The sequence below is a fragment of the Leopardus geoffroyi genome, chromosome B1 (genome assembly GCF_018350155.1).
Source record: "Leopardus geoffroyi isolate Oge1 chromosome B1, O.geoffroyi_Oge1_pat1.0, whole genome shotgun sequence".
Lineage (NCBI taxonomy): Eukaryota > Metazoa > Chordata > Mammalia > Carnivora > Felidae > Leopardus > Leopardus geoffroyi.
This window is the reverse complement of record NC_059327.1, coordinates 143,474,179-143,502,075: the sequence shown is the minus strand read 5'-3', so window position 1 is coordinate 143,502,075 and position 27,897 is coordinate 143,474,179. Positions and strand designations below refer to the sequence as shown.

The 27,897-nt window shown below is 39.2% G+C and overlaps 1 protein-coding gene across 17 annotated transcripts in view; it reads right to left on the bottom strand.

Moving 5' to 3' along the window:
• CCDC158 (coiled-coil domain containing 158) overlaps positions 1-27,897 on the bottom strand; it is a 105,920-nt gene that overhangs the window by 69,519 nt on the left and 8,504 nt on the right. For 9 of the 17 annotated variants that reach the window (XM_045473684.1, XM_045473692.1, XM_045473682.1 and 6 more), the window contains 9 exons: positions 23,432-23,574; positions 16,393-16,610; positions 12,246-12,355; positions 11,805-12,132; positions 11,373-11,449; positions 10,146-10,256; positions 8,937-9,051; positions 2,198-2,317; positions 19-216 (listed from right to left, as the gene is read on the bottom strand). In XM_045473684.1, coding sequence (XP_045329640.1) covers positions 19-216; positions 2,198-2,317; positions 8,937-9,051; positions 10,146-10,256; positions 11,373-11,449; positions 11,805-12,132; positions 12,246-12,355; positions 16,393-16,610; positions 23,432-23,501 — 1,347 coding nt within the window. In that variant the 5' untranslated portion in view covers positions 23,502-23,574. Of the gene's footprint in view, positions 1-18; positions 217-2,197; positions 2,318-8,936; positions 9,052-10,145; positions 10,257-11,372; positions 11,450-11,804; positions 12,133-12,245; positions 12,356-16,392; positions 16,611-23,431; positions 23,575-25,787; positions 26,019-27,722; positions 27,852-27,897 lie in introns of those variants that run through there. The other 8 variants (XM_045473690.1, XM_045473683.1, XM_045473691.1 and 5 more) reach the window with 6 other exon arrangements.

Below are 27,897 nucleotides of genomic sequence, written 5' to 3'. Positions count from 1 at the left end.
TCCCGGGCCGTGCCTGACCTGCCGCTCCATCTGGCCCTGACACTCGCTCTTCATGGCCTTGAGGAGGGCTTCCAGGCGCTGCAACTCCATGTTCCTATCATCCAGCTCCCGCCGCAGATGGTCAATGGTGATGCTGTTGCCCGTGTCCCGGTCCCACAGCCGCTTATTCTGCTCCTTCTCCAGACTCAGCTCCTTCTCTCTTTTATGCAGATCAGCCTACAAGAAGTGAGGTGTGTCCCCCGATTTGTATTAAATAATTCAAGAAAAACTCTTATTTTCCTTATATCATCTTTGGAATTTTTATATGATTTGAGAAGCCTCTGGTTTTGGAATCTTGTTATTTTTTTTTAATGGCTTAAGGACAACTATTTCCTAGAAGAACACGGTGGCAGTTCGCTTACTTGTAATTTCTAGCATCACAAGTAAATCTCAATGGACTAGTCCCCAAATAATATAAAACTAAAAGGAGAACACAGTACATTTTTAAAGTCATCCTGTTTTTAAGGTTTGGGTTTTCTAGCAAAGGCATTATGCCTCACACCAAGTGTGCTCCTGTAATAAAGAAATGTTCAAACGCTTGAAAGAATAGCAACAGTCTTTGGTTAACTGCTTCAGAAATGGCAGAACAGCGTTTGGTACTGAGAGGGGAGTAGCAGTTGGCTGTGAACAGAATTCTGTTCCTCTTCCACAGCTAAAAAAAACCACATAGTGTTTACTGAGAGCGAAAACTCGATATAATGGGAGAAACAAAGACAAAGGAAAAAGTAAGACACAGACACAAAAAACTGGAAGTGGTTTGTCATTAAAGAGACACAGCTAAGCAGGGCACCTGGTGGCTCGGTTAAGCATCCGACTTCAGCTCAGGTCATGATCTCCTGCTTCATGAGCTCAAGCCCCATTTTGGGCTCTGTGCTGTCAGAGCCCCTCTCTCTCTGATCCTCTGACCCCCTCTCTCTGTTCCTCCCCCCACCCCACCCTGCTCACATTCTCTCTCTAAAATAAATAATTTAAAAAGAGAGACCCAGCTAAGCAAAAACAGAAATCACTGAGGAGATCAAAATTCTTCAAGAAGGCATTTGAGTCGGACCTTATGACCAGCTTGGAAATGCAGAGATCAGGAAGAAGGGACTGGAAAGGTGGATGTGTGATTTGATCGGAGTACCGGCGGCATGTAGAGACAAAGGATCGGAAAGGTAAGCTGTGGCCAGATTATGAACAGTTTTGAAAGGTATAGATAGGGTCTGACTTTTATGGGGAAAATAATTTTGGAGTCATAGTGACATAATCAGAGTGATATTTTAGAAGATGAGTATGGCAGCACTTTACAGGCCAGACCGAAGAGGGGGAAAACTGGAGGTAGGAACCCTAGTAAGGAGACGTTGCCCTGCTCCAGGTTGAACGAGGGGCTTGGACCAAGGGGTAGTGGTGGTAAGAATGAAAAGGAGGGGAGGGTTTTCAAGGTCTTTCAAACAATCTGCAAGATTTTCAAATTAGATCTGAGGACTTGGGGACACACGCAACAGGAGGGAAAGATGTGAAGGACTAAACCAAGGTTTGGAGCTGATCACACACAGCTGCCGGCTCTACCTTTAACGTTTGCTCCTCAAACCCCGTGTCAGCCTATGAAGGACGGCTCCACCAGCAGAGGGCACTATACCCTACAGAGGGGTCTGGGAGTGAGAAGTGTATTCTACTGTACTGCCAATATCACATATAGGAATACCAAACATCTCCTTTCCTAAATTTCTTACCCTACAGTACCTCTGACAAAGGGCACAGGTTGCTTCACTACTATTGGGACCCTATTTCCTTTCTTTAAAATAATTTTTTTTAACCTCAACTTCCATTCAAATTTTCTGTACACACGTGTCTGTGTTTTGAATGTTATTTGGCTTGAAAACAAACACTCCATACTACCTCGGTTTAGTAGAACACATTTAACTAATTGAAAGATGGGTCAACTGAAGACTAGCTTCACCTAATTTATAAGTTTTAACAGTTCTGCTTAAGGAAAACAAAATAGGTAAAGTTTAGAACATTTATATTCAAAACTTGAATAATGTCAAGATATTGTTGTGTATGTATGCGCAAATGTTTTGTAAAATTTGTAATTTTATAAATAAAACCAGTTTTATGAAACATTTTGGTGAGAAACTTCCTAGAATTAATCTCATTCATATTTAGAGCATAGTCTTACCAACAGCTTTTGAAGCTGATCGTCCAAATTTCCTGATTCCTGACTGAACTGATCACGTTCTGTCCGTGCCTCAGTTAGCTCAGAGTTGGCAAGGACTAACTGCTTTTCGAGCTCTTCTATCTAGAAGGAAAGCAGAAATCAATCTGACTATGTTAGTGGGGAATATAAAATATTAGTTAGTGGGGAAAGCGGTATTATTTTGGGGGCAAAAATAAAAGCTTACTATGATATGTTTTGCAAAGTTTTTTAAACTTAAGATCTATGTAGAATTGTAAGAGGGAAATTAGCCAAAATGAAATATCTGATGCTGTTAGATATGGGCACTGTTTGTAATCTCTCTTTTTCACACCATTCAAGGTTTGTCTCCTTTGAGTATGTGTTCTGTCATTTGGTACTTAAGGAGATTTGGTGTGGCATAAATAACATTGTATACAGCCCACACAAATGACATGCATTATACGCAGAAGAGTTATTTTGTTTTAGAGTATCAGAGTTTCAATAATAAAAGGCATCAAATATGCAAGGTAGGCTGAGGTTAAGATCTCAGACAATGGAGACTCCAGGTTTGGATTTTAGCTGAGCCACACAAATTCATAATTTAGGTATTGAGATATTAAAATAATGGGACCATGTTGCTACTTAGTGTTATCACTAAAATACTACTTCCACAACCAGTAAAAAGAAATCCCTGGTATCTGCATAAATGCTACATATTCCTTCTTACTTCTAAGGCATCTATTCAATAGGCTTCCAGATTTATTATGTCAAGAATAAAACTTATTGGTTTGGATAATGAACTGTGATGAAAATTTCTTCGAGAATATATGAGCAAGAGTAATTTTTTCTTGATGAGTCTCTATTTTTACCTGGACCAGGTTCATTTAAGATCTTCATTTATTAATTCAACACATACTTAGTGCTTATATGAACACACATATATGCAACTACCTCTTTGATAAATGCTAAGTATGAATACACAGAATTTATATACCTTTCTGTATATACAGAATTATATACCTTTAAAAAAGTAGATTATATAGGCTCATCAAACAGTTTCACATTTGCCTACAGAGTAGAATCAGAGCCTGCAAGGATTGGAATATACATTTTAATATTTGCCTCGGATATATTTTAAAACTGGCTTTACGTTGGACTGTATGTTAGATATAAACAAGTATTTCACGAGAATGAAATATACATAAAACATTAGGCTACAGAAGAAATGTGTTAGTAGGTTCTACTAATCCTCTAAAGGAAATTCTTGCACTCTGGCACTCCTTTGGGGGCATATATGGAAAAAAGCCATACAACAACTCCACCTCTGTGGCGTGAGTAGCTTCCTAAGGAAAATGGATGAACAGTGTCAGTTGATATGATCCCTTGAGCTCTATTATTATTGGGAAAGACTAAGTCAGCACACACCTAGTAATGGCATTAGGAAGACTTACGAAAAAGCCCGCAAACTTTTATGTGGGTGGACAAATATAATCAGAGGGGCAACATGATCAGGCTAAGAGCCAAACAGCTTAGGTTCTGGTAGAGGTGCTGTCACATAATCTCTCTGAGTCTCAATTTTTTTCATCTATAATTTGAAAAAAGTAATCTAGAAGATCTTTCAAACGCTTTTTTTTTTTTTGCTTTTTTTTTTTTTTTTTGCACGAGAAGAACAGTATTAATAGAGCTGAAATTCTATAATTTCCACCTGTCTTTGGAAACAAAGTATGGTCAAAGAAACCGTATTTTGAGCTATACATTTAATAAGAACAGTTTCAACTTGAAGAGTTGCTCATATGACTAAAACAAACATTTTCGAGTCAGAGCTTGGCATAAAACTATTTTCTCTTTGAGCAAAGTATTTGTAGATGTGCTTTAAAAGCTTAAATTAAGACTTGCTATTTTGTCTGTTGTCATTAAAAAAAAAAAGTTCTGGATGACCATTTGATAACATCAAACTAGATGGTGAAAATCTATGAGGCCAAATTTTTAAAAAGGAAAGGAAGAAAGGAACAAAGAAAAAGAAAAGAGCCAAGTCTTCTCTTTCCTCTAAGTTTACTGAGCATCAGAAGTTCCTCCAGACCCCTGCAGGAACATTGGTTTTGTACTTGTCAGTACTGACTCAGCTGCTATAGCTCTGCTTTTACCTTTCACTTTTTAGAATAAAAATATTTATATTAGTTAATCGATCACAAAGATAAATGGAGAGTGAAAGGGAAAACCACTGACGTAGCAGCTGAGCTGATACAAACAGCTGTACAAAACACCTCAAAGCCTTTTGAAATGTCCAGAATAAATATTTACTGACATCTGAGATATATCAAAGGTTTTTTCTTTTTCTTTTCTTTTTCCATAGCAGCACTGGTTTTCCCTTTCACCATCTATGAATCTACTTTTTGTTTTAGATCACTGGACAAATACTTGGATCTCACTCTAATCTTTACAGTAATTTTAGAGATGTTACCAATCACACCAAATTGTATCTTTTGTGTTCTGTGCTCAAAGACGGCACAGACGTTGGATAATGAGGGACGCTACAGGTCAGCACGGAGGTGCATGGGCAGAACTATGCAAAGATGTTTGCACAGAATCTTCCTGCACCGTACAGAGCTCCCGCCAGTGCTACTAAATCTTTACTTTTTGAGTACGAAATTCAGCCCCAAATGCTTTCAGAGTAGGAAAAAATAAACTTAGAGTCAAGATCATGAGATATTTTTGTTGTCAAAAAGCGAAAGTTAAGAGTAAAGCCAAATCTACAGAGCCAATAGTGACAGCTTCTACTGGTCCAAATTCGTAAAGGGGGATTCTGGAGGCTCTCCTAAAATGGAAAGAGAAGAATAGAAAAAAAGCATTACAGTAGAACACTTATGCAAGCTATAAAAACTACATCTACAATTTTCTTTGAAATACAGTGTCTATTTTCATCAATATGAAAATACTTCTGTTATTCTGAAGAGACACACGGCCCTAATGAGTCTTCTCTCAATTTATGCTTTTTAGTTAGAAAAGTTTGGTTCAGACCTATCACATCATCATTTTTTTTTAAATAAAGATTTTTTTTTCTGAAGGAATCTGACCTCAGGAGAAAACACTAATACTGTCTCTCATAAAATATGTTGATGCGTAGTATCAGCACACTCATGTTTCTTTTCACACAAATCTCACTTTTAATCATAGTTTTTACGTATTATTCTCTTTGGCTTTTTTACCTTATTGTTATTTGGGTAGTGTATACTAAAATGTTCACACGAGCAGTAGAAAATAGATTTTAAAGTTCTCAAAGGCTTTAGCAATGTAGAGTCAAGGTACATGACAATGAAAAAAAATTAAACAGAAGAATTTGTGGTTTTTAGATTTTGTATTCAATTCATTACAACAAAAGCATTTCGTAACAACAGAATTTTTCAGGACCCCCAAAATGAAATCCTTCTGTTAATTAGCTTGATCTCTCCTGCTCAGTTGCACCATGTACTGATGACATTTCAGGCCAAAGTATATTCAACTCTATAGTAAGATGACAGATAATCATCTGTCAGTGTTCCCTGACTAACGGGAGTTACTATTAAGAGAGCCCAGTTAACCACCATCTAGGTACCAACTCCACAGGTTCAACATGTTATGAATCTCAGTGATCTGGATTAAAATTAGCTAAGCTAATACGTACACCCTTCTTTCTATTCGATGTTGACTGCTTAAGGCTAACAACATTATTAGCACTCCACTGTTTACATTAGGGCAAAATAAGATAACTGTTCTAACCTTCTACTATATGTATCATTGTATATCTATATGGCCTCAAAGCATTCGTATGAAAAAGTCTACAGTCATTCATCAGGATGCTTATGCTTCTACAATGCCAAAGAGATAAATATTTATAAAAATTCATAAACTATTTTGTATTCCTTATATGTAACTAAATTTCTCACCATGCTGAAATTTAGAGTTGATAAGTATGGTGCTGTATACAGACTGTATGTGAATTAGCAAACAATGGATGATAGGTTAGGGAGGGGTAATTTTTCCAAGCAACATTTTTCCATTACAATGGAAAGCTACGTATAGCACTTTCAAATTATGTAAGGAGACACAAGTAAGTTGAGTTTTGCTTAGTACTTCACAGCTTTTCAAAGAGTTTGTCAATAAACAATGAATATTCAATCTGTTCAAAATGGGTTGAGTAGTGCTGAGTATCAGTCAGTGGATTGAGCTATAACACAACAGCTCTCCCATCTCGTCTCTCACTGCTGGGACTTTCTGGGCTCACTTCTGTCAGTGTGCCTGCCTCCACCAGACCAAGTACTAGAGCCTCTTTCTGCCCCATGCTGTTCTGAAAGCAGGCCCATCCTGCAAGGCAACATCAAGACCTTTCACGCAGGCTTGGTTTGCCCAGAAAGGGGTGGACATTCCTGCTATCAATCTTCAGGGGAAAAGCTCACTTTGAGAAAAGAAACTAGAACACAAAAAGCAGGGCTCAGAGAAGCAGAAAAAAACAAACATTTCTCTCTAGGCTTCTGTTTGTTGGTTTAGCCTCTAAGCAGTCCAAGATTCCTGAAGGCTACTCTTAAGTGGCAGTGGTTGAAATGACCTTGACACAAGGATTTTGGCTAAGAGTTAAGCATGCAGTCTAGTAAGGCAGTGTTATTCAAACTGCAAAGGGGCCAGTGAATCATGGTATCAACTTAGTGAGTAAAAATATCAGCATGTGAAGAGAACAGAGAAGAGCCAGCATCACATGTAACCGGGGTAAATACTGTTCAGTGAAAGTTGCTTCAGTTAGTATGTGTGTAGTAGATAGATCATAAGGTAAGCTATTTCTTACTGTGGGTAGTGATCAACAATTGTTTAAAAGACAAGGCTATAAGAGCATCTAAATCTCACAACTGAGATTATATAGTATCATGTTACTCTGTATTGTTTCAGAATTTAGCGAAGTCATGTCTAAATTTTCCATTCTTATTTTGACTGTGCCACAGGGAATGAAGGTCACGCTATTACATTCTGTGCTTGCACTCCACTCGAGAACCAAGGAGGAACAGCCCCCTCCTGTGGCCAGCACAGGGGTGACAGCGGTAATTAAATGAGGGGCTGTCCATAGGAGGGCAAATGTCTGGAAAAATTAGTGCTGCGCCGCTCTGGAAAACAGTGTGGAGGTTCCTCAGAAAATTAAAAATAGACCTACCCTATGACCCAGCAGTAGCACTGCTAGGAATTTACCCAAGGGATACAGGAGTGCTGATGCATAGGGGCACTTGTACCCCAATGTTTATAGCAGCACTCTCAACAATAGCCAAATTATAGAAAGAGCCTAAATGTCCATCAACTGATGAATGGATATAAAAATTGTGGTTTATATACACAATGGAGTACTACATGGCAATGAGAAAGAATGAAATATGGCCCTTTGTAGCAACGTGGATGGAACTGGAGTGTGTGATGCTAAGTGAAATAAGCCATACAGAGAAAGACAGATACCATATGGTTGCACTCTTATGTGGATCCTGAGAAACTTAACAGAAACCCATGGGGGAGGGGAAGGAAAAAAAAAAAAAAGAGGTTAGAGTGGGAGAGAGCCAAAGCATAAGAGATTCTTAAAAACTGAGAAGAAACTGAGGGTTGATGGGGGGTGGGAGGGAGGGGAGGGTGGGTGATGGGTATTGAGGAGGGCACCTTTTGGGATGAGCACTGGGTGTTGTATGGAAACCAATTTGACAATAAATTTCATATATTTAAAAAAAAAGAATTAGTGCTGCAATATTCAACTGCTTCTTCCCATGTGAAGTGTTTATCTGGTACTGTTACCCCGTAGAATTGGGCTATATTTTAGGGGAAATCTGGCAGCTTCCTTATATTCTATTTCTTCCCCATCAGCTAAGGTGTGAGAAATCGGCTAAAAGCAACGGTTAGAACTGGAGGCTCTCTTACGAGGTAGGATGACTTTTTGGCGAAACTGGGACAATTTGGAGATGAAAGGTGGTATTCACAAAACAGGACACTGGGATAGCAGGTGCAGACTGGACTGTTGCCGGCAAACAGGCATGTATAGTTGGTCGCCTTTCTCACATGGAATAAAGAACATGAGCTCCTCTGGATGGTAGCTCTTTGCTTATTTTTTAGGGTCTCTGAGACTGCTTTACAAACGCCTGAGATTAACACAAGCATAAGCTCTGAATAAATGGTTGGTAATGATAGTGAATAGCTTGTCTTTAGCTACGGAAGTGAGAGAACAAAAAACCCCCAGAAAATCAAATATTCATTAATATCTGCTTTTAAAAGGAATTGTGTGATGAAAGATGATTTATCTTCCTAATTATTTTTTATTTAGACTAATCTTATTAATTTGGTTTGCTAGCCACACGATGATTAATAACTAGGAGTTGAAGTAAAACGTAGGAGGTAGGCCCCTAAAGTAGTAGGGGGGGACCACTTGGTACCAGAATACTTGTTAAAACTAAGCCTTGTAAAAATAATTTAAGTGGTCTTATTTTTAACTTATGTTTCTAGAAACTTACTTGTAAGTGTGCAAAACTTTCTTTTTCCAGAAATGAATTAATTTGAGCAAACAAGTTAAATTAAACTTGTTTACAATTTAACATATAGATATTTGGCATCCTCCTACTCCATCTTAAAAACTGCTTTTAATTTGGTATTACTTTGATTCCTCATTTTCAAATAAACTATTTAAAAATGTGTAATTAAATCTGTGTATAACAGTCTGTGGTAACAGAGCAGCAAAATCTGATCTCACCTTGTCTTCATACAGCCTTTTGGCTTCCCTTAATTCAGAACGTAGCTGAGAAACAGTAGATTCCAGATCACTGAGTTGACGCATATACATTGAATTTTGGTTTCTTGCTTGTTCTCTAAGAAGGGTTTAAAAGGAGAATAAAAGCAAAGAGCAAACTGAGACTAAGTGTGATATCTAAGAATACTCTAGCATTTAGATACTTCCACTAGTGCCTTTATATGGCATTGCTAGGCCAAAAGTCTGTTTTTGTTTCTTTGTTTTTGTTTTTAATGTTCACTCATCCATTTTTGAAAAACAGAGAGTACAAGCGGGGTAGGGACAGAGACGGAGACACAGAATCCGAAGAAGGCTCCAGGCTCTGAGCTGTCAGCACAGAGCCCGATGCAGGGCGAACTGTAAGATCATGACCGAGCTGAAGTTGGATGCTCAACCAACTGAGCCACCCAGGCTCCCCCAAAGTCTTTTATTTTCCAAAATTGCTTCCTAAAAGCTTCAGCTCAACAATGTTGTTAAGTGTTGAAGCTAGATGGTGTATATACGAGTTCATGCGTACTATTTTCTCTCTACTTTTATATGTGATTAAAAATGTCCCTAGAAAAACTTTTAATACATAACCTCAAATTATAAAGTTATTTATATGTATACATATAAATATATACGTAAGTATATATACACACATAGTGTGAGTGTGTTTGATTGGTCCTATCAGTTGAGATATGAACAATATTTAAAACATCCAATTCCAAGAGTCCTAAATACTTGCGATAATATTCCTTTTTTTTAGACAATTTTTTTTAATATTTATTTTTGAGAGAGAGAGAGAGAGAGAGAAAGACAAAGCATGAGTGTGGAGGGGAAGAGAGAGAGACAGACAGACACAGAATCCAAAGCAGGCTCCAGGCTCTGAGCTGTCAGCACAGAGCCTGACGCGGGGCTCGAACCCACGAACCACGAGATCATGACCTGAGCCGAAATTGGATGCTCAACAATTGAGCCACCCAGGCGCCCCGCAAATAACACTGCTTAGATGGTCATACGACATTATCATTTAAGTAACCTTCTCAATTCATTTAAATGTTAGAAAAGTTTTACTTTCTTGTGGAATCTGTAAGCAAAGTTTAAAAGATTTTAGGACACAACATAAATGAAATAGTATGTCTAAAATGAAGATAAATGGCTACCAATTTCAAACCACCAGGACACACATACTGAATGATTTCCAGTTGACTCTGGATGCTATTGGCTTGGCTTCGAGCACTGCTAGCTTTCTCGGTAAGTCCTGTTATTTCAATTTCATGTTCACTTATTAACTGCTCAATCCTGTAAGAAGAATGTGGTGTTTGTTATTTGATACATAACATTTTCTTTGACTATTACTTATTCTAAAAACTAATGATTTTCTTTGGGATGAGCACTGGGTGTTGTATGGAAACCAATTTGACAATAAATTTCGTATATTGAAAAAAAAAACTAATGATTTTCAACACTCTCAAATTCAGTATTTTGTTTTGACTTTGAATATGCTACTCATTTTAGGTTTTGGAAGTCAGATTTTTAAAAAATTTTACAATGGTAATAAATTCCAAGTACTTAATATTATATGACACACCTAGGGAAGTGTCCTCTATGCCAAAATATTACAAATACAAAAACAGGTTTTTAAATATCCACACTAAACCATAAAGACTTTACATCATAAAGCTATGCATTAGGCTCAGGTCAGGTTTGCCAACAAATGCATGACAAAGGCTCTCTTTTTTTTTTTTATTTATTTTTTATTTATTTTTTTTTCAACGTTTATTTATTTTTGGGACAGAGAGAGACACAGCATGAACGGGGTGGGGCAGAGAGAGAGGGAGACACAGAATCGGAAACAGGCCCCAGGCTCTGAGCCATCAGCCCAGAGCCCGACGCGGGGCTCGAACTCACGGACCGCGAGATCGTGACCTGGCTGAAGTCGGACGCTTAACTGACTGCGCCACCCAGGCGCCCCAAAGGCTCTCTTTTTGACCAAACTTAAGTCAGGCTCCTCCGAGGCCTCTTCTAGGTCTTGACTTTGGCACCCTTCACCCCGCCCTTGGCCTGCTCAGGCTTAGTAAAAATCCCCCTGTCCTTGATGTGTCCTCTTAGTGATTTTCCATCCACTGCCCCTCTCACCTGCTCCTTGGCTGTAAATCCCCGCTTTCTTGGTTGAGGTGAGAGAGCTAAGGCTCAACTCTCTCCCCTAATGCAAAACTCCTACTACAATAGCTTTGAATAAAGTCTTCCTTAACCCTCTTAATAAGTATCAGAATAATTTTTCTTTTGACATGAATTTACCACAAACCTATGAAGAAAACTGCTTTGTTTCAGAACATTTTAGATTTTGGAATTTCTGATGAGGGACTGTAAACCTCTGGTTTCTTCACTATGACTATACTTCAGTCAGAAACCCACCTATCTTGATGTTGTTGAAGAAGCAGTTCTATTTTGTTCTGTGATTCAGACTTCAGTGCTTCAAGCTGCTCCTCTACCTAGTTATAAAAAAGAGACAATGATTTAGGGACTGGTAAATCTACATTTTGGAAAAGTTGGAGAGCTTCCAACTAAAGGAACTCTTTGGAAAGAAGCAAATAAAAGTCATACTGAAACTGAATACATTCTATCACTGTATTTCATTAGAGCGTTTACTTTGGTTATACTCTCACGAAGCCACACAGGCAAATCGAGCTAGTTCCCTTAATTTATTGAGAGATCATTGTAAATAACTTATTTTAGAGAACAAAAAAGAGAACTTGCCTTACTTTTAAGAACTCAGAAAATTATACACCTAATACTATTCTCTTAATGGATTTTAATATAAAATTGAATAGTGTTCTCACCACTTACTGGAAATATCCTCCCTTTAAGATAAGATATCTCTGTGTCTAATTCTCTTAGGATTTTGCTAATAGCTGAGCCCATGTTGCGGAAGTGGAGAGTAGACACGCTGTCATGTTCATATATCTTCTTGCCTGAGGCTTCTTCAAAGTCAACTAGGACTGATCTGATATCTTGAAGCACTCCCTCATGACTCAGCATCATCTTTCTCAGCTGCTCTATCTGTGTGTTGCTATCTCTCAGCATGTCCTCCTTAAGGCATTTGGCAGCTTCAAGTTCATGAACTGTATTTTGAAGCTGATTTCTTAAATCTTCCTGGGACTGACTCTCCCTTCGTCTAGGAAGTAAGTGAAAGAGAAGAAACAATATTGACAAAACTCATGTTCACACAAGTAGTTTTATGCTACAAAGAGTCAAACTTTAAAATAATTTTAGGTAGCGAATCCCAACCTGATGTCAGCCATGGCATCTCTCTCCATTTGCATCTCTTGAAGTTTTGTTTGCAAATCAATGACGGATTGCCTTAAGTAAAACTTTTGTTTCTCATGCAATTCATTGCTCTGAAAAAAAAAAAAAAAAAAAAAAGCCACGCAAATCAGTCTTCACCAGAGGAACATATTTCCTTACAGCTAATAATCTCCAAAAAATCCATATATTATTAATTTACTTTTATGCGTACTTCCTTCTCCTTTCATCATAGTTCAGGGTCTAATTAATCATACCTCACCTAGGTTACTGAACTATCTTAACTATACTCAAAACTTGGCCTCTTTCAGAATCACTTCTTTACTTAACCAAAACACGATTTCTAAAACAAATCAGACCTCCAGCTCAAGATAGAGATAGAACGAAATTTTGTTCTTGAAAACAGGGAATTGGTTAAAATTCTGTAAACAGAAAAGTTGATCTAAAAAATTAAAAAGAAAGTCAATCCCCACCCCCAGCCCACTTAAAAACCTGACAGCAGACAACCAGTACCCAAAATGCAAAGTGTTCTACTACAAAGAAATTCATTCAGATCTCTAAAATCAGGCACTGAGGCATCTTCCAGCATAATAACTGATGACAGCTAATCATCCCAAAGCCAAGCCATTGATTTCCGCCAGTGATAGAGAGCTTGCCATCAGCTTTTTTACTGCTCATCTTTGAGTATGAACAAAAGCAAACAAACCAACCAACAAATACCACTGAACTCCTGAAGAAAGATTATAAAATAAAAAAACAGAGACCAAGATTAAACAAAGAAACACACACACACACACACACACACACACACACACACACAAAAGGACCCAAAGAATCAAAGTTATGAAGCAATGGAAGAACACTTTTTAAAACTTACATTTGCAGAGAAATTTGAGGGACATTACAGCTATAAAGAACGAAATACTATGCCAAAGAAGTGATCGGGGCAGAAGAAAGAGTTCTTGGAAATTAAAAATATACTTACACACTAAAAAAGCTGCAATAGGAATGCTGGAAGTCAAGAAATGTCCCCCCAAAGTAGGAAAAGTAGGTAAAACTTTTGAAAGAAAAGGTAAGAGACTTAGAGGGTCAACCTAGGAGACACTAATTGACTAAAAGGAGCTGCAAAAGAGGGAACTGAGAAAACAGAGGGAAAGAAACTATCAAAGAAAAAAACAACTGAATTCTTCAAAGCTGAAAAGTACATATCTGCAGACCAAAATGATCCACTGAATCCCCAGCACAGTGACTGAAAAAACTAAAACCCACAGCTGTGCACATCATGGTAGAATTTCAGAGGCAGAAGAGCCTAAAGCCTCCAAAGACAAACCTCAATGAACCAAAAACATATCATCTACAAAGGAGCAAGTATCCGACATCTACTTCTCAGTAGCAATACAAAATTCAAGGACACAATATTTTCAAAGGATTGAGAGAAAATGACTGCTAACTTACCAAACTAAAGTCATCCTCAGAATGCAAAAATCCATAAAATGTTATGTCCCATATACCCTTTCTCAAATTTCTGAAGATGTGCTTTGACTAAATGAAGAAGTAGATCAAGAAAAAGGAAGCCAGAAAATGGTGAGCCCTGGAAATCATGGATCCATTCAGGAAAGCAGTGATAAGAAGAAAACAGTTCGTTATATGCAGACCTGAGGAGAAACTCACATAGACTGGAAAACAGGTCAGAAGACTCCTGAAGAGCCCTGGGTCAAAGGGGAATTTGAGAGAAAACCTACATGATGGTTCTTTAAGAAAAAAAAAAAAAAATGACGATATGATAAAGGAAAACTGCACAAAGAAAAAGACAGGCAATTAAGAACCACCAGAGGGGTGCCTGGGTGGCTCAGTTGGTTGGGCGACTGACTTCGGCTCGGGTCATAATCTTGCAGCTTGTGAGTTCGAGCCCTGTTGTCGGGCTCTGTGCTGACAGCTCAGAGCCTGGAGCCTACTTCAGATCCTGTGTCTCCCCCTCTCTCTACCCCTCCCCTTGCACAGGCTCTGTGTCTCTCTGTCTCTCAAGAATAAATAAACGTTAAAAAAATTTTTTTGTTAAAGAACCACCAGAAAAAACAGTACACAGGAAAGGAAATGTAATAGGATCCTAGTGGATTCTGCAGTCGGCAATGTTTATATAGTCAATATAGGGTTAAGGTCCTTTAGCTTTTCCTCTTATAGTCCAGGTGAATAACTACAGTATAGTCTGAACTTTGGATGGCAACAGCGGAAATGGAAACAGGTTTGAGAAATATGTATGAGATACGCCGGACGGACATGGTGATAAAGCGATGCCAGGGAAGAGGTATCAAGAATAAGTGAGGTTTTTGCCTCATGCTACTATGTAAGGGTGGCACCGCATATAGTTAGAAGGAACACTGGGACAAGAGTAGGTTTGGGGGCGAGATCACGTATACAGCTAGAAACGTTGAGTTCATAGAGCCTCAGAAACATCTCTTGTAGAAATGTCAAGTAGGTATGTGGATACACTAACTGGTGCCAGAGCTAAGATAAGAGGTCTGTACTAGAAATGTAAGTTGAACAATCATTGGCATATAAATGGCAATAGATGCCATGGCAATCACTATGACTATTTTGGATGGTATTTTTGCTGGAACAAGAAACAAAATGAGTAAGCTCAAGGAAAATCAGGAGAGTGTGTTTCTTCTCAGACCTAGCAGAAAAGAGTGCTTCAAGAGGAAGAGGATAATCACCTGTGTCAAATGTTGCTGAAAAGTAAGAAAAGGAATGGAAAGCATGGTTGCTTACCCTACTATAGCACAGATCTCACTGTTGCTATCATTTTCTATTTAAATATCTCAGCCACAGAATATAAATGTGTACATAGAAAGGATGATGTCTTTTCCATCTTTATACACCCAGCACATCTGTTACACAGGAGGTTCACGCTAAATATAGCCCTGTTGTTCATTTAGTGATTTAACACACATTTACTGGGAGCCAATCAAGTGTCAAGATACTCTGCCAGAGGATGGATATGGAAAATAAATTAAGACACTGTTTACTTCATTGGTATCTCTGTGCTTCTTCCATCCATCTAACCAACCAACCCACCCACCCACCTGCTCTTTTTATTAGTGTATTTATCATAAGTATCATCACTATTTGTTTATATACCAGCTCCTCTTCAAGTCTATGAACCCCTTATGAGTCCTACCTTAATCATCTTTGTACCCCTGTACGTAATACAATAGTATATAATTTTCAGCACTTAATACAGTTGTAGCTTTTCCCTTAAATGTGCTTATGTAGTCTGATGAGATGGAACAACGTGTTAATGAACACAGTAACGTGTACTAAATACTACAACAGACATGTGCACATAGGGCAACAGCTGGACAGGGAATATACCTAATGCTGTCTAGGGGGAAGGATTCAAAGAAGGAAATGCTTGCACTGAGTTCTTGGTGGATAATAAGAATTTGCCAGGCAGACAGAGTAAAGAAGAGGTAACGGCCTGGACCAAAGTATGAAGCTCTAGAATAGCATGCTACATCCAAGGAAGAGCAAGTAGCTTCATACTGCTGGAACGGAGGGTACATTTGGGGAACAGGCAGGAGATGAGGCTCAAATGCACAAGAGAGGGGTTATATCATCAAAAGGCTTAGGATATAATGGTAAGTTTGACTTTTAGACTATAGACTACCGGAAACCAGTATACAGTTGTAAATGTGGCTAAAGCTGACCTCATTCCACATAAGGTCGACTTACAATTTTTAGCAAATAACTTCTATATACTATTTAGCTGTTTCGTATATACCTACATGTAAAGGTCTATCCGTACAACTGCTTTGTAAAGAAAAACCAGGTATCATGATAAGAGGACAGCAGGCCTGAACCAATTATTATAATTACAGATAAATGCCATTAATTATAACATTTTGAGCTATTCAAGTTTCATTAAAATTAGCCATGAAACCAAGGAATATGTATGGAAACTTTATGTGCCCAATTTTTAACACTGAAATAGAAAGCATAGGTCAAATTAATAACTTTAATAAATCTATTGCTAAGTGTTTCTTCTAGGAAGTTTAGGTTCTGTTCCAAGGCAACGTGCCTCACCGTCATCCCCGAATGGCACGAAGTTCTAGAAGAAAAGAATGTAACTCACTTCATTTAGTCTTCTCTGCAGATCTTTGACTTGATGTGAATATTCTTCCAAAACACGTTCAATGTGTTCCTTTCCAGGGTAAGGGATAACTTTTCTAGGAGAATCAAGCTCCACTTCATATTTGGGGAAAAAAGGAATCTGTGTCAATGTCCCAGCTGAAGATGTGTTTTCAATTATTGTACCACGAATAGACGACATAAAAAATGGACTTGAAGAACCTAGATATTAAAGAATTCATCAATCAACTTAGTAATAAAACAATTTTATGGCAAACATCATCCCAGGTGATCTCCTTAGTGAACACTCAAGGGGCTCAAGGTCTCATGGCAGAAAATAGACAAGCAAAAGATTGGTAACAGCTCTGAGAGGACACAAGGTAAAAAGGAAGAGATCAGGGAGGAGGAGGGAGTTTTACTTTATAGCAATCAAGTGATAACCTGAGCTTGAACGAGCCTTGCGGTATATCAAGGAGAAGAGGAAAGGCATTGTGGCAGTGGGAACACCACAGTTACTGGTGAGGAGGCTTGAGACAGCACTGCGTATTCTGGGTGACAGGAAAGTAGCAGCCAGATATGAGAACTAAAACATAGTCCAGATCATGAAGGGCCTCGTGGTCACGACAAGGAGTTTGAATTTCATCTCAAAAGCTTTGGGAAGTTATTAACGGATTTGAAAGTGAGAGAACAGTTAACTACCTCCGTAGTTTGAAAAGGCTCTCCGGCTTCAGCGTGGAGAATGCACTGCATGGAGATAAGCTGAAGGTAGAGAATCAAGTCCGAGAAGGCCTTCAACAATGCCGGCAAGAAATGGCAAGGGTCTACCCTGAAGTGGAGACTGTGGTGACAGACACCAGGGTGTGGATTTGAGAAATACATGCGGTAAGTAAAAGACAGAGAGGTGTCAAAGATCTCTCTTGGGGTTTGAGCTTCAACATCAAGTAACGCTGATTTGTGCAGTTCAAGAGTATGATGCGCTTTAGAGATAAGGATTTGGGAGTCATCGGCATCTGAATTCTAGTGAATCCTTGGAGTCAATGGGATCATCCAGGGGCAGTGTACAGAGTGAAAACAGAAGAGGATCCAGGAGAAAATACCAATATTTAAAGAGAAGATGAAGGAAGTAAAATCTGGGAAGGTTCACAGAAGACCCACAAAGATATTAGAGAATTATATTCAAGAAACACCACGGGGGGCGCCTGGGTGGCGCAGTCGGTTAAGCGTCCGACTTCAGCCAGGTCACGATCTCGCGGTCCGTGAGTTCGAGCCCTGCGTCAGGCTCTGGGCTGATGGCTCAGAGCCTGGAGCCTGTTTCCGATTCTGTGTCTCCCTCTCTCTCTGCCCCTCCCCCGTTCATGCTCTGTCTCTCTCTGTCCCAAAAATAAATAAACGTTGAAAAAAAAAATTAAAAAAAAAAAAAAAGAAAAAAAGAAACACCACGGATTTTGACTGAGTGACAGAGAGAGTGTGAGATGAAAAGAGGCCTCCCCATAAGCAGGCCGAGAAACCCCCCAGCTGAACACATATACTACCTTTCACGTAAAAGGAAGGAGGTCTCAAAGTCAGACCCAAGAGTACAGAGGATGGTGCCAAGACCCACGGAGAAGTATTCTCAGGCCTGAGTCCTCATGAGGGGATGGTCAACCTGTGCTCAGCTAGATTTCAGAATTGAGATGGACTGTGTGCCTGTTTACCCCATTTGGGATGGTTGTGTTGAGAGAGGTTATCCTATGCCTGCCTGCCACTGTATGTTGGCTGTCACAGGTCTTCAGACGAAAAAGAACTAAGGAGTTGTACTTAAGGACTTACAACTGAGGAGCTTTATCCACACCTGAATCTAATTTCAGTGAAGGGATTCTGGTCTCAGGGTGCCTAGGTGGCTCAGTGGGTTAAGGTCCCGCTCTTGATTTCTGCTCAGGTCATGGTCTCATGTTTGTGAGAAGGAGTCCTGTATTGGGCTCTGCACTGAGAATGGAGCCTGCTTAAGATTCTCTCTCCTTCTCCTTCTGGCCCTCCCCACCCACCCACCCCCGCCCCCCCAGATTAAAAAATAAAAATAAAAAGAGATTCTGGCCTCTGAGTGGATGCTATAATGGGATGAGACTGTTAGGGGCCTTCTTGGGAGAGAGTGAATGAACTATGCATGTGAGAGAAATGTAAATAATTTGTGACCATAGGGCAAACTGTGGTGCTTTGAAAATATGTCCATAAATTCTTTGATACTCCTCCCTTGAATAGGTAGAGGTTAATTACCCTCCTCTTTGTAAGAAAGGAAAAATAAGAATGTATGTGTTGAGCACATGCACATATCTGTGTGTGGGGGGGGGGGGGTAGCAATTGCTTACTTTTGCAAAAGGACCACTGGAAGAATAAAACAAACTCAAGAAAATGGTTATAGGGGTATAGAGATAGGTGGAAATGGAGTGGAAGGAATAGGGATGGCAGCTAGACTTGACTGAATATACATTTTCATACAGTTTTTACTTTTGAGCCATACACATTATCCATATTCAAAAAATAAGCCAAAAGTGAATACTAATAGAAACGAATAAACCTAAGTGTACGGTAAGTTGATAACATAACTTCACAGAGAAAGTAGTTCCTTCAAATAACTTTAGGACTCTGTTAGCGCTCTGACCGTGTGGCCTTAGCGAGCTTCACTTGGCAGGTAAGTTGTGAATGGCGGCAGCGCTGTTGTAATTCTGGAACTATTTGGTATGTACTGTGGAAGAGAGAAAATGACTGAGTATACTGAAGGTTTTGGACACTGGAGTTTTCATGCAGGGGAGTTGCAGATTTGGAATGAGGGAAGATGAGGAACTCCGTGGTACTGGATTTGATTTTGCGTTTGTAGCCATGTGAACTTATGATTAAAAAAATCTATTTTGAAACTTTATCCACTGAATGCTCCCAGACAAAGTGATACTTCAGTAGCAATATGCACACCAGATTTTGGATTCTATATACTCCTCCCTACTAAAAGGACCCAGGGCTCCTTAGAGAAATGGCTCATTCGTGGGGAACAGGCCAAGTACATCTGAGAGTCTGGAACATTTGGATGGGCCAGAAAGCAATGAAGGGGGTCATGTTTTAAAAAGACACAGGGATGTGTAATTCTGCATTATTTTACTTAGAGACTCTGAATTGGAATAACATATAATTGTTTATTTAAAAAATTTAAAAAAATAAAAAGACACAGGACCTCGCTTAAAAGGACTGGCTAAATGTGACTGACACAACTGAGCATCAGAAACAACAGTGGCAAAAAAAAAAAAAAAAAAAAAAAAAAAAAAGAAAAAAGGGGCGCCTGGGTGGCGCAGTCGGTTAAGCGTCCGACTTCAGCCAGGTCACGATCTCGCGGTCCGTGAGTTCGAGCCCCGCGTCGGGCTCTGGGCTGATGGCTCAGAGCCTGGAGCCTGTTTCCGATTCTGTGTCTCCCTCTCTCTCTGCCCCTCCCCCGTTCATGCTCTGTCTCTCTCTGTCCCAAAAATAAATAAACGTTGGAAAAAAAAAAAAAAAGAAAGAAAGAAACAACAGTGGCACTGATGCATTCTAGCACTTTGAACTAAAGAACACTCTGTGGATCTATAGTGTTAATAATTAAAGGAAAGCTCTTCTTTCCTGAAGGATGTCAGCTAGTAACTATGGTAAAATTAGAAAATCAACAATGTAATAATTGATTCAGGCAAGGATCTTCAATTGATCCTAAAACCATTCGATACAAAGCTATTTAGTACCAGGATATTCACAAACTCTTGCCAAGTGAGTTTAATCTGAATCTAAACATGAGAAACAACCAGAAAGATCTAGAATGTTGGATATTCTACAATACAACTAGACTCTTAAAGCCAATGCCAGCAGAAACAACAAAGGAGCAAAAATGAAGAGAACCACCACCAAATACAACCCATGATCTCTGATTACATTAAAAAAAAATAATAATGAAAGCTTTTTATAGGGACAACTGGGTGAATTTTGATTTTTAATTTTTTTTCACGTTTAATTATTTTTGAGATAGAGAGACAGAGCGTGAGCAGGGGAGGGGCAGAGAGAGAGAGGGAGACACAGAACCTGAAGCAGGCTCCAGGTTCAAGCTGTCAGCACAGAGCCTGACACGGGGCTCAAACTCACAAACCCTGAGATCATGACTTGAGCCGAAGTCTGACATTTAATTGACTGAGCCACCCAAGTGCCCCTGGGTGAATTTTAATATGAATGCATACCAGATGACACTGCACTGATAGTAAATTTCTCAGAAATGATAATGTGGCAATGTAGGAAATCATCCTTATTCTAAGGAGATGCATGTCAGATTTTGAGGCAAGAATCATGATGTCTTCAACTTCAGGTAAATGAAATACAAATTGTAGGTATAGACATAAAGCAAATACAATAAAATGTTGACAACTGCTGCATCCAGTCTAAGAATATATAAAGTATTCAATGTACTATTTTTCAATTTTTCAACAACTTAAAAAATTTCAAAACAAAATGTTGGGGTGGGGGAAGAAGTCACTGAACTTAGCAAAAAAGGGAAAATTTAGTCACGTTGGCCAGAGTGGTTTCATTGGATTATTGGGTTCAAAAGTCATAAGGCAGTAGTTTGCAGAATGAATGGATGGTGAAGATGTGAAGACACTGAATACAAATCTTCATTCAGAAGCCATGGCTAAGAAGGCAAGAAGAAATAAAGGAGGACAGATCAAGGAAAAGGTTTTATTTTTTGTTGTTCTGGTTTGTTGCATCTGTAGCGTTTTAGGTTGGGAGAGATGTAGCATGTTTACGTGGATGGGTGAGTGCAAATGGCGAAAAGGGACTGAAGCTAGCAGAGTGAGTGGGGAGTTTTTGGAGCCAAATCTCTGAGGCAGCTGACGTGGTGACAGGCACAGGAATTAGATCATGGGTAGCAAATTAAAAAGCTGCCTCCTCCATGAAGCTTTGAGAGAAGGCAGGCATGGATTATGAAAAACAGTGGGTCGTGGGGCAGGATATGAGAAAGTAAGAGAGTACCAAACTAAGGGCTCCTAATGTCTCTGGAAATTAGGAAGTGATGCTGAGAGTGAACAAGAAGGTGGTGGGGTGAGGGACCCAAGAATGGTACAATTCTGAAATAAGTAGTGTGGGAAGTTGGAGAGAGAACTGCCTGAGATAGTGAGAAAGTCTCCACTAGCAGCATCAAGGACAGAGTTGAGAGAGGGATGACTGTGACTGTGAGGTGGCAAACTGGTGGAAAATCCACCGTTTGTGTTTACTCTCGCAGAATATTCCAGCAGCCCAGTACAAAAACGGAAAAGGCAGTCAGCCTGATAAAGATGGGGAGTTTCCTGTAAGAGTGCAACAGAAGAATAAGAGAAAAAGGAAGTTGAAGATATAGGCAAGTGATGGGCTGAAATAATGAATAGTACCAAAAAAAAAAAAAAAAAGTGAGGATGGGAAGAGGTTGGTAATTTAGGAGAAAATGGCAGAATCTAGAGTAGTTATTTGCAATACTTGCTGGGAATTAGCATCACCAGGGGAGCTTAAAAAAAAAAAAATCTGTGGCATCTAAGCGTCATTCCAGACCCACTGAATCAGAATCTGTGGGTGTAGATCTAAGCCATGTAAATGTTTAAAATCTCAAAAAATGAGTCTGGCATGGAGCCATGGTTGAGAACCACTATTTTCATGAGGCAGAAAAATAGATGCTCTAGGAATAAGGGACCGAGAGGGCTGGAAGACAGGGGGTTGGGTTTCAGAAGTCTAACAGCTCTTGGTAATCAGATCCAAGTAAGACAAGTGGGTGGCTAAAGGTCAAGATGAGAAGAACTAAAAAGGTCAAGAAACTGGAAGTCTAAGATCTCAGATGGGTCACACATGAGGACAACAATACTATGGGATGATGATGGGCCCAAGGCAGAGGAGATGACCCCAGACCTGAGTGCCGGTGTCCCTGGGGAGTACAAGGCAGAGTATAAGTGTGGAGGTGAGTGCATGGAAGTGGGCAGGGGAGATGGGAACAGCGGTGTGGAGGTGACAGTGACATCTTAGGATGGCATGAGCATCCTAGAAAGCAGAGACTTTTGCAAATTAAGTGTGCTGAAATAAAGGTTTTGAAGCAGACCAGTAAGACAACAGATCTGTAATTGAGAATAAACTCTGGGTGCATTCTTCTGGATGAGAGACAGGCAGGGAAAGCGGCCAAGGATGCTACAGGCCATTGGCCTGACAGCCAGAAAACCCATTCTCTGTCCTTCCCCTATTCTGCTGTGTGGTGCAGAGAACTACTCTTCCCAGGCTCCCTTCCCCCCTGAAGTCTAGGGAGGTCACAATGGGTGGTGCTGGTGAAAGATCTGGGGCAGGAATGGGGGAGAAGCTGAGTACCACTCCCTCTCACCAGCCTCAGTGGCTTCCTGCAGGGAGTGGTAGCTGCTGCTCCCTCCAGGCAGCCCTCGTTCTGGCCCTTGCAACAGTTCCTCTTCTCATTGTCCTTTTAGACCAAGGCTGGTAGTGGCTTCCTGCAGCTGCTCATCTCCGGGTTGCCTCTTCCCCAGTGAGGCTTCTCAGCTCTTTCAAACACTAGAGTTACCAATTCCCTGCAATGTTCCACATATTCATGCCACCTCTTTGTTTTCCTGAAGGCCATCCTGTCACTGAAATCAGTTCAGGCAGAGGTGAGGGGGCCCTGAACTAGAACAGCAGTAATGGCAACGGAGAGGGAAAAATGGACTCATGAGCCACTGCTGGGACTAGAAAGAGCATACCCGAGTGGATGGAGGGAGGGAGGGGAAAGGAGTCAAAATGATACAGATATCTGGCTTAGAGCAGACGGGGGAAGAAAAGGCGTTAGGGAAACCTGGAAACGATTTTTAAACTAAAAATGTGAGGTACACAGATGTTAAAAAACAGATACGCTATTTTTAAAAGACTAAACTATTTCTTCCCTAAAAAGTAGAATTTCAACAATACAGTATGTTTGTTTGTTACAACCCTGCAGCCTGAATGAATACTATGAGGACTGCTTAATTCCAATTCTTTCCCCATTTTGTCTGATAAAGAATACTTACCTCCATTGGATGTGACGCCACTACTTGATAAAAGATCTTCATTATTTGGTTCACCAGCTTTTTGTTCCATATTAACTACTGCTACCTTTTCGTTGAGATCTTGAAATATGAGTGCTTCCCTGTTTGGTTTTTTTAGTTCTTATCTATAAAAAACAGGCATTTGATCTTTATTAATAAGGTATTATGAGAACAAAATTCATACAAGGGGAACTAACAAAGTCTGTTTAGTTTAGTTTGGAATAACTCTTCACCAGAAAAGTATTTATACAGATATATTTTATTACATAAAATTAGTAAGTGAATAGAATCTTGTTGTAAAAATTGTTCCTTTTAATGGCTAAGTAGCTTATTAAAGATAATCTGAAAATCAAACATGAATATTTTAATTATTATGATGATCAGCACTCTGATTCAGGGCAGAGTTTTTTCTTACGTCTCTCTCTTACATTGTCAAATAATGTTAGAAAACATCTCTTTAGTAAAAAGCCACAAATTAGTTAAAAAAAAATCACAAATCAGCAAATTGGAAATCATTAATAAAAGGTGAAAAACTTCTTTAATATCAAACAATGCTCATAATGTTAGAGTAGGCCAAGAGGACTTCGGGGTTTGGAGAACAATGGTGGTGGCCTGATTCCAAATCTCGCCCTCATCCTGCGAAAACAACTATAAAATCAACAAAGAGAACAAATAAAGAAAAGCACATGGGCTCTATGCCTTCAGCATCTCTAGAATACAGAGAATACTGCAACCTTCAAGTTAACAGGGGGAGATTTTTTTCCAAACTCGCTCCCACAGTCCATCTGCCAGCGCTGCGGGCCTGTAGGTGTGGAGAATGGGAGAGGAGAGGCTGAAAAATGGAAAAGGAGCAGAGGGCTGGAGGAAGCACAGACCTCCCCCACAACCCAGAAGTGAACAGGAAAAGTCAAGATGGTAGGCACAGGTTGCGACTAGGTAGTCCACAGCCCCGGCTACTCACAGTAATGGCTTGAAAGTGTACAGGGACCAGAAGTAGCAGCCTCAGAGAACCAGTGTTTCTGGGGAAGAAGAGGTGATCTCCCCAACAGATACAGCCACAGAGGGAAAGGAGGGAAAATTCAGGCACCAGCAGAAACAAACAAAAACAAGATATGCCTACCCTGCGTCTACCCTTCCCACTCCACCACCACCATGCTTAACAGAAACTGCCTGGAAGAGAGCACTCTCAAACTAAGAATCCTGCCCATAAAATGAATAGGGATAGATAAAAGCAGACCACACCCATACAAAACTATTATAAAATGTCAAAAAATATGAATAAGATCTTTTCTGCTGATGAGAAGTGCCCCCACTCCGACAAACAGTCGGAGTCAGTCGAAGAAAACTAACACACAACACACCTTCAAACTGCACTAAATATTCTCAGTCATTGGAGGAAATGAAAATCAGATCACAGGGATGCCTGGGTGGCTTAGTCAGTCAAGTGGCCACCTCTTGACTTCAGCTCAGGTCATGATTTCACGGTTCGGTTCATGAGTTTGTGCCCTGCATCAGGCTCTGTGCTCAGTGTGAAGCCTGTTTGGGATTCTCTCTCCTCCTCTCTTTCTGCCCCTCCCCTGCTCTCTCTCTCAAAAAAAAAAAAAAAAAAAAAGTTAAAAAAAAAGAAAGAAAAAGAAAAATCAGATCACAATTAGATTTACATTTCTGAATCAGAAATGTAAAACCTAGGAACAGAAATGGACAAGAAACACATAAAACAAGCAAGCAAACAAACAAGAAGGAATGAAACGAGGGTTAGCTGAAGTCAGGAAAGAAAAGTGAGAAAAGCACTATATTATATCATGAATGTAGCCCAAATTACAGACTACACAAGGGAGGATAGACTGCAATGCAAGCTTAACAAAGGCAATGAAGAAAACCAGGAAAACAAGATGAAAACTGAGATAAACAAGTAAAAAGGATGAGAGAGGAAGTGAATGGAAGACTGGCAAAGGAGGTTGAAGATAATTGGTGTCCCTGAAGAAAAAAAAAATGAAAACAATGAAACAGATCTATTATTTAAAACTATAATCCAAGAAAGTTTCCTAGAAACAAAGAAAGCTCTCTGAGTCTATACATTTTCACACTAGGGAATATCGACCAAGAATGATCAACTTTAAAACGTATCCTAATGAAACTATATTTTTAAAAAACCCCAAAACTGTATTCAGACCTTAAAGATGAAAAAGTCCTCAGGGCCTTCAGGCAAAAAAAAGAGAAGAAATAATTTACAAAGGCAATAGGCCTGCAATGGCATCAGGTTATTCAAAAATAAGATACAAAGCAAGGCAGTAGTACAGCAGGATTTTAAAGAAATGCAAGGAACGAAAGTACAAACCGAGGATGCTATATCCAGCCAAGATTTCCCAAAGAGTCAAAGCCACAGGAAAACAGTGTTGAATGTGCCAGAGCACTGTATACATGCAACATACACACAGATTCTGAGGAATCTGCTAGAGGAGGTGAGGCTTCATCCAACCGAAAGACAGCTGGCAAATGTGGCAACGTGTTAACAACTGGTGAAAATCTTTTGGGTTTTCTGTAAGCTTTACATTTTTCAGAATAAAATCTGGAAAAAAAGGGAAAGACGAACATTAAAAAAAAAAAAAAACACGACTGGGGATAGTGTGCAAGAGATGTGATGGGGAACATGAACTATTCGGCTCATAAGGTTGAGACCAAAACATAGGTGGAGTAATGGCACTGAGGATAATACATAAATATTACATGTGTGAAAAAGGAGGACAAATGTAGCTCAAAATGGGAACATGAGATAGAAAAGGGGGAAGTAGAAGACCACTGGTTGTCAAAAGATATCATTGAAGACTGACAGGAAGGAAAAAGTAAGAAGAAAAGGGCTCTATAGGTGTACTATTAAAAGTATTAATGCAAAGATAACCACCAGAATAAAAATACAAACCTTAAGTGACAAAAAAATTTTTTAAGAAAAAGAAAAAAAACATCGAATGAACAGAGTAAGTATCATACGTACAGTAATTATAACACCAGAAGATAATGTTAAGAATAATGTCACAGAACGTAGGCCAAACATAAAAGTCATGTCAATAAACGTGATGGGACTTAACTTGCCTATTCAAAGGAAAGGACTGTCAAATTAGTTCTTCAAAATTTCAACTCTATGCTCTATACAAGAGGACACTTAAATACACTGATTCAAAAAGACTGCTAATAAAGTGATGGACAAAGATTTGCCAGTGAATAAAAACAATAAGAAAGCATCAGTCAATATCCTGATACCAGTAGTCTGCAAGCTAGAGCATTAAATAATGACAAGGGCACTTAGCATTAGAAGTCACGATCCACAATAAAGATAGAATACTTCTGACTCTATGTACCACATAACACAGCACCCTCTTAGATAAAACATGCTTTATAGGAGGTACAATAAGAACCAGAAGCACAGTGATGATGTGATGTTAGTAGGCCACTCAGTATGAGACAGGTCACACTGATAAAAAAAATAAGGATAGAAAAGATTTAGATGAGGTTATTACTAAGGTAGACTTTTTTGATATATATCCAACACGACACTGATAACAGAGAATATACCTTCCTCTCAAGTGCACATGGAAGGAACATTGACAAAAACCAAGCACATTCTAGGGCACAAGTAACAGATCAGCAGGTTCCACAAAGTAGAAACGTTACAAACAACACCCTCTGCTCACAGGTTCATAAAACTAAAAATGAAAAGTGAAACCCCAAAGCAAAGAGGCCTTTCCTCCTGGAAATGAGAAGACCTCCTATTAAATAACTGTTCTGTGATAAAGAAAATATAAAGGAAAATGAAAGAATTTCCGAAAAATAATGACAATGAACACACTACCAGGAGAACTGGAGATATAGTAAAGCAGTGAAAAAAAGGAAAATTCCTGACTTTGGGCACCTGGTCTCAACAAAAAAGAGAGAATGACACTAAGTGAACTAAATTTCTAATACAAAAAGAAGAAAAGTAAGACAAAAGAAAGCACAGGGTGGGAAATAATAAAGATACAAACAGAAATTAATGAGGCAGAAAACAGAAAAACAATAAATCAAATTAATGTATCAGAATCCTGATTCTCTTTAAAAAAACAAACAGAAACAAAATATAGGCAAGGACTATCAGAGTGATGGAAAGAGGAAGGTCACATATAACATAGTGCTTATCATTTTTACAATAATTCATGATTGCAAGTACAGTATTAAACATTTTTTGAAACTGTGAACTAAAGAATTTTTATGGAACAGAATTCCTTTTTATTTCACTCACAGTTTCTCCCTTTTGATTACTGAGGCGCCATCTGTCAACACTACGGTCAGATAAATTCTACCATGTGTTTCATACTACCATGTTTAGCAAATAGGCAGTAGGGAGGGAGACATTCCATAAAGAATGATAACAAATGGAATCTTAGTCCAGATCGCTAGGCAATTCGAATGTTCTG